The sequence below is a fragment of the Pseudophryne corroboree genome, chromosome 1, assembly GCF_028390025.1.
Source record: "Pseudophryne corroboree isolate aPseCor3 chromosome 1, aPseCor3.hap2, whole genome shotgun sequence".
Classification (NCBI taxonomy): Eukaryota; Metazoa; Chordata; class Amphibia; order Anura; family Myobatrachidae; genus Pseudophryne; species Pseudophryne corroboree.
Window position 1 is genome coordinate 757307590 of NC_086444.1, and position 7711 is coordinate 757315300.

A 7711-nucleotide genomic window follows, 5' to 3' on the forward strand; every position below is an offset into this window, starting at 1 on the left:
CCACCTACCGGGGGTGGGTATTAGATGTGTGTAGGTGTGTGAACGCTTGTGCTGGAGAGCTGCACAAAGGGGGTAATTCAGACTGGATCACTGCAGCGGCAGTGATCGCAGTCTGAATTATTGGCCCTCATTCCGAGTTGATCGGTCGCAAGGCGAATTTAGCAGAGTTACACACGCTAAGCCTACGCCTACTGGGAGTGTATCTTAGCTTCTTAAAATTGCGACCGATGTATTCGCAATATTGCGATTACAAACTACTTTGCAGTTTCTGAGTAACTTCAACCTTACTCTGCCTGTGCGATCAGTTCAGTGCTTGTCGTTCCTGGTTTGACGTCACAAACACACCCAGCGTTCGCCCAGCCACTCCTCCGTTTCTCCAGCCACTCCTGCGTTTTTTCCGGAAACGGTAGCGTTTTCATCCACACGCCCATAAAACGCCGTGTTTCCGCCCAGTGACACCCATTTCCTGTCAATCACATTACGATCGCCGGAGCGATGAAAAAGCCGTGAGTAAAAATACTATCTTCATTGTTAAATTACTTGGCGCAGTCGCAGTGCGAATATTGCGCATGCGTACTAAGCGGATTTTCATTGCGATGCGATGAAAAATACCGACCGATCAACTCGGAATGAGGGCCATTGTGCGCAGTGCGCTTGTGTGGCGGGCGAACTGCGCATGTGCAACCAGTGAGATGCTATCAGCATCTCACTGGTGCGGTCGCCTCTGCCTGATTGGCAGGCAGATTCGGTCACGGGGCGGAAGGAGGCATGCCAACGGCATTAGAACTCCGTTGGCGGTGCACGGTCCGAACAATGGAGGCGTGTTTGCACCATTGGGGGGGTGGGGTTGGGCTGTGGCAGCAATGTGACATCATACGCAGCCGCTGCGACCCTGGATGCGGTGGGTAGCTCCCTGCCAGAGCGCAGGAGCCACACAGGTATGGAGCTACTCGCCAGGTACAAAAGCATTGCCAGCGTGCAATGCTTTTGTACCTGTGCGAGGGGGTGGGGTAAGAGGGGGGGCAGGGACTGAAATGCGGGGCGGACTAACCCTTTGCTGGGCATCCTTCCGCATGTCAGAGTAACTGTTCGTAGATGTGCTAAATTTAGCACAGAAGCGATCACGTCTGTATGTGACACTACATTACGTTATTATTACTTATACTCTGTAAATATCATATCTATTCCATCTCTATGCCAGTGTTTCCCAAATTCAGTCTCAAACTAAGGGCCTTATACCTATACAACATTCATGGACTTGACTTGATTACTCTTTGTTGCTCAGTCACACTGTCCTTTATTACATTTCGGTATGTTGATGTTCCTGGGATTCAAACCCATTGCCTATGACATTGCAGTCAGACACTCCATTCATTGAGCTGTCTGCCCTTACATAGAACGCTAGAGAATTCCAAGCTGGAGAGGTTTAACTAATTGAAGCTTACCTACTTTGTGAAGGGGTGATCAGAGTTGCGGCTGGGCAGATCTATGTAGTGCGTGGCTGCAAGGGTTTGGATATGTGGAGGCACATTGCATGGATCTGCTCGATTATGTTGCTGGTTATTTTTTTACAGGGTACAGGTAGCTTCATATAGTTATAAATCTCATAGGTTTTTATGCGGGATCAAGTGGTTCAGTGCGGTGAGTGGGGTGTTTTGCTGTGATGTAGCAGGTTGTGGGTTTGAGTACTGAGTTTGAGAGTATATTGAAATGTGTTTTTTAATGAGGGGTATTGTGGCTGAATGGCAGCAAGCTCTCAGATAGAGTGCATGAATGTGGTATAAAGAGTATTTGTGTCCAAATCTATTTTCTTGCATTGTTCTATAAATGTGTATGTATATGTCATGCCCCTTCCACGTGAGGAATGCGTCTTATGTTCTGATTGGATAAATGGGCGGGGGGCATGCCAATTCTCTTTCAGACACAGAAAAGTTAATTTAATCACAAATTACATACACATTATGGAATTTGTAACTAAATTAACTGTTCTATACATGATGTCATTTTTCTCTTCTCATCATGTGCTGAACTACGTTGATTGATGCTGCACCTTATGAGGACGGATTCAACAGACTAAACACATCTGCCTAATGGATGTATATATGAAGTTTTGTGTGTATTATATGCTATTATATTCAATATTTTGAAGTGTGGCGCCTGGTGGAACACATATCCTATATCACTTTTTTCTCGATTGTTCTAGAGGTGTTTTGGGGAGACGCTTCCTTGGATATCAGTGTACTATACAGCTGCCCAGATTGCGCAGTCTATTAAGTTACCGATTATTGTATTCATTGTGTAAGAATCAAACAAGGTTTGAGCAGAGCCGGCCCTAACCAATATGATGCCCTAGGCAAGATTTTGGCTGTTGCCCCCTAGCACCACTGCTAGTTCTGCCTCTGACCCTGCACCCCTTTCCCAGCACCATCACCCCTCACCGAATAGTAGTCCTCATTTTGGTGTTCCTACTCTCTATATTTTAATTATGAACAGTGCGCACATTCGGTGCACAACCCAAAAAGGGCCGTGTTCTTGCTGGGAAGGAGCATGGCCACACAAAAGTACCCCCAATTCAAATTTGCCACACATTAGTGCAATATTATTAACATTTTATCATGTGACAGTGTACCTAATTCACGTTACATCACACATTAGTACAACTTTACCTTACATATGCTACTCCTTACAGTAGTGCCCCTTATTCACATTACATCACACTGAATTGCTCCTTATTCATATTACACCACACCATATTGCTCTTTATTCACATTAGACCACACAGTAGTGCCCTTTCTATACGTTACTCCACACATTAGAGCACCTTATACATATACTGCCACACAGTAATGCATTTATACACGTAATACCACACAGTAATGCCCCTTACACATGACACACATTATTAATGTCCTTACAAACATAATGCACCTTACATATTATGTCAGCCTTTATTAATGCCCTTACACACATAATGTCCCTTACACATATGATGCACATTATTAATGCCCTTATACAAATAATGACATACATAATGTCCCTTTCACATATGCCGCACATTATTAGTGCGCTTATACACATAATGACACACATAGTGCCCCTTACACATTTGCTGCACATTATTAATACATTTATACACATGACACACATAATGCCCCTTACACATATGCCGAACACTACTGCAAAACCAACCCACCCTCACACAGCACTCCCATGGCAGCTAGCAATGTGACCTCTGCCTCTGCTTGGATACAGATGTGTCCTCATACATCTTGCCTCAATACACCATGCTGCAGGAGATGCCTGGCGTGAGTCAGCTGGCAGCTCTGATAACGTCGGGCGCCTCTTTTTGAGAAAATGCATCTTATTTGCGTTACTATGTGGCTAGGATAGGATGCACAAGCAGCTTCTGCTGATTAAAATGATATGCAGCATGCCTATATTCTGTGTGCGACTGTGACAGTATCTGCATACGAAATGCTACATTACAATGATTTTTAGGAATACACTGTAATGTAGCATTTCATATGCAGATACAGCCGTAGTCACACACAGACTATAGGCATGCCGCATATTATTTTAATCAGCAGAAGCTGCATGTGCCCCTAGGCATACCAAATGCCCTATGCCTACGGCCGGCTCTAAGTTTGAGGTAAAAATATGGTAGAAAAGGGGCAGACTAGATGGGCCAAGTGGTTCTTATTTGCCATCACATTCTATGTTTCTATGTAAAAAATCCTTTAGAGCATTTCTACAATTAGTATAATATGAACCGTACATCATTTTTAGCTTACTTTTAAAAGTTGTTTTTGACAAATGTGACAGTATATAAACAGCTTTAATGTAACCTAATGTGTAATAATATACTGTAGCAAAATTTACTCCAGCAACATAGGAGTAATGAGATTAAAATCCACATACCCCCAGTAGAATTCAAATAATAAATAAGCTGACATTTCATCTGTCATTCACTAATAGGACCTTGCATGGTTTTCTCGCAAATTGGAAATTTGGTGTGTAATTTATCATTTTGATAACATGGGACTGAGGTTTTTACTGTATAATGCATATTGATGTTTACACGCACCCAGTGTTCCGAGATTGTCTTCAACCGTGACACGATCTTCAGTGCACAATATGCTGGTTTCCACATGAAAGTCAACAAACCACAAATGGATAACCTGAAAAGAAAGTTTGCAAAACTTATTAAATTGTCTTATAGGTTATTTTGCTGAATGTGTACATTTCTAAGAAACATGTCTATTTTTTTTCATATACAACAATATTATACCTCACTCTTCCTCATAATAAGATATGTTCTCCAGTAACGCCACTACAATTTTGGAATTTCTGTATTTGCGTGGTAATAAAACTTGCATGACTTCACTGCACAGGTTCCTGTGTGTGACTAAACCAGCCAGTACAGATGATTTATGTTACATTTGTGTAATGTAGCCCATACATCAATAATCAATCTGCAGAATTCTGTGTTTCGCCAATGATTAGCTGAGTCTGGGATTTTTAACATGTATTTTGCCGATTTCCTGATAATTGCAGATCACTGGAGTTTGCCAATTGGTGAATTGGATCACTTATTGGTGAATAGGATAGCCCACTGGGGAATTTGTTATTTGTCTGATTTATGGGCCGCTTTATAGGCCTTATTCAAAGATGGATGCACTGACCATAGTGTGTTTGTGTGAACCCTTACCATGCGATCGCATCCCGGAAGGATGTGATCACATGGTGGTTGACAGGCGAGGGGTGACCGGGGGTGGCTATGTGGCGTTGGGGAGAGGAGATCCGGAAACGCAGGTGTGTCATGGCCGTTTTCGGGGCAGACCTACGGCGTTGCCCGCCTTTCCTGCATATGGAAACATGGCGTCACCTAAATTCGATGTGTTTGTAATTAAATTGCAAATTCATTGCAGGGCGGCTCTACACATGCTGGACGACATTGCTCTGTGCTGGGCGGCTCCTAGCATGTGACTATATGGTCACAGATTTTGCTGTGAGAGCAAAACCTGCGACCAACTCTGAATAACACCCTCTATGTAAACTTGTTAGTCCATCTCACAGAGCTTCACCACCTATGCAACTTATTGCCAGTAGAGATTTAGTATAAACTATTAAATATTAGGTAAATAAATTAGCACAATTATTTACGTTCTTCATATTATTAATGTCCAATTGTTGCATAGCATAGACAGTACATCTACCATAAAAGTGCTGAATTGTTATCCAAAACCTAAATAGCCAAAATAAGTTGGATGTCTAATTAGGAATGCAAGAATTATACAGCATTTCTATCAAGGGCCCTCATTCCGAGTCGTTCGCTCGGTATATTTCATCACATCGCAGTGAAATTCCGCTTAGTACGCATGCGCAATATTCGCACTGCGACTGCGCCAAGTAATTTAACAATGAAGATAGTATTTTTACTCACGGCTTTTTCTTCGCTCCGGCGATCGTAATGTGATTGACAGGAAATGGGTGTTACTGGGCGGAAACACGGCGTTTCAGGGGCGTGTGGTTAAAAACGCTACCGTTTCCGGAAAAAACGCAGGAGTGGCCGGAGAAACGGAGGAGTGTCTGGGCGAACGCTGGGTGTGTTTATGACGTCAAACCAGGAACGACAAGCACTGAACTGATCGCAGATGCCGAGTAAGTCTGAAGCTACTCTGAAACTGCTAAGAATTTGTAATCGCAATATTGCGAATACATCGGTCGCAATTTTAAGAAGCTAAGATTCACTCCCAGTAGGCGGCGGCTTAGCGTGTGTAACTCTGCTAAAATCGCCTTGCGAGCGATCAACTCGGAATGAGGGCCAATGTTTCATTACCCTTGTTGCTATGGAAACCTTTTTTTTCACCTACAAATTGTATGGCCTTAATGACTGTGAGGTACAGGAGATGATGATAATAAGTAATGCTGGCATGACATAGTAATAAGAGGGTGTGGTAAAATAATTGTAAATGTGAAGAATGTGCCTATAATAGTTGAAGAGGCAAGTGGATAAAGGTGTTATGTTATGTTTAGAAGAAACTGAGATTTACAGTTGAAGCCAAATGATTAGAAATTAAGAATTGGACATAGCACTTTTATCCACAAAATATATCAGTAAATAGACTACCAAAATCTAAAATAACATTGTTAATACGATCCCTAGGTTATTATAATACTGTACCTTAATTACATAACACCTTCATCCACTCGCCTCTTCAGTTATCAGCAAGCAAAAACAATCATGGCCAGGCACAAACAGTAGAGTTAAATAAACAAAAGTATTTCTAAAAGTAACAACTAATTCGAATATGTTTATTTAATTCAAACATTGGCGTCAATGGGGACCACGCATGAAGGAAAAGGATAAGTGGCTTCGCAGGTAGGGGGAATGCCCTCTCGGCCGGACCCTGTTTTCAACACACCAGGGGTGTACCCAGCATTCCTGGAGATAATGTGCTGCCTCCGGAGACTTATATAATGTCACAGTGCAGCACATGGCTCCCATTACTGAGAAGTAGCTGGCTTTGTGGTGTCACGCTTCGGAGGGTGACACCCGGGTGTGGTCCACAGCCCCCTAGTGATGCCACTGCTTTAGATGGCTATCCTGCCTAAGGGTAAGGTTTGGAATATAGTTTAGAATGTAAGCTCTTATGAGCAGGGCCCTCTTCCTTCATGTACTTTTCTTTCCCTTACTTGTATCAACACTGTGTAGCATTGGGAGCCACTATAGGGGCAGTGTTACCCCACTGATGATGATAAGTTTCCCATCACCCCTTGTCTGCTACATCAGGAGAAACGGATAATAGATGCTATTCTACGTGGCCTATCTAGTATGGAAGAAGTTGGTATGTTCGGTCAGGTCAGACTGGCTGTGTTAATAGGGTCAAAACATACCATGGCACATTCAACTAGGAACATTAATATTGATCTGGGATCACTTACTTTATTGTCAGGAACTGTTATCTCCCATGCACAGGTTTTACTGTTTTCATAGTCTGACGGGTAATTTAAGCTGGTGAAACCTCCTGACGTTCCTGAGAGGTGATGTACAGAGCTGCAGCCTGCACAGAAATATCAGAACATGTCAGAATTATTTGTAAAATGTATAGTATAGTTTGTATAGTTTGTACTAGTACAAGCTGCTAGATTTTATCATATTCACGTATTACAGATGTAGCCTCCGTTATCTTGACTGGCTGAGGCGTTAGTCCCGATCGGGCATACGCAGCGTACCGGGGCACAGGGAGGCGCGCCTAGTCACGGAGAGGCGTGCCCAATCGCACGGAGGCAGACAGAGCGTTTGGCGTTACCTTCATGTGTAATACCTGCGATCATCCACCAGATGTCGCTTTTTACAATCACCACTGCGCATACAATACTGAAATATATAGTAAGGACTACTTTACTAAGGCGTCTCATTACGCTACATACAGTAAATACAGTGTCTCATTACGCTGTATTATTTAATACAGTATATATGGTACAGACGCAAATAATACAGCATACACTATATGATCCATTTACAGTACTTTAGGAATATGTGAGCGTCCAAGTCCCGCAGACAAAACAACATAAAACCAGTAGTGTACACTGACGCAAATGGACGTGTTAGAAGTTCACTATTGCCTATTGAGATTAGGAATATTGTACAGAATGTTAGCGTCCTAAACCTGTAGCCACTACAGCATAATCAGAAGCAATGGATTTA

General features: G+C 42.7%; 1 protein-coding gene across 1 annotated transcript in view; it reads right to left on the reverse strand.

Annotated features, from left to right (window-relative positions):
• Window positions 1-7338, reverse strand: part of LOC135049439 (ovochymase-2-like) — a 207572-nt gene extending 200234 nt beyond the window's left edge. Inside the window, exons 1-3 of the mRNA XM_063955640.1 lie at window positions 7314-7338; window positions 6946-7064; window positions 4085-4178 (exon numbers count right to left, since the gene is read on the reverse strand). Coding sequence (XP_063811710.1) covers window positions 4085-4178; window positions 6946-7064; window positions 7314-7338 — 238 coding nt within the window. The remainder of the gene's footprint in view (window positions 1-4084; window positions 4179-6945; window positions 7065-7313) is intronic.
• Between the last annotated feature and the right edge of the window lie 373 nt (window positions 7339-7711).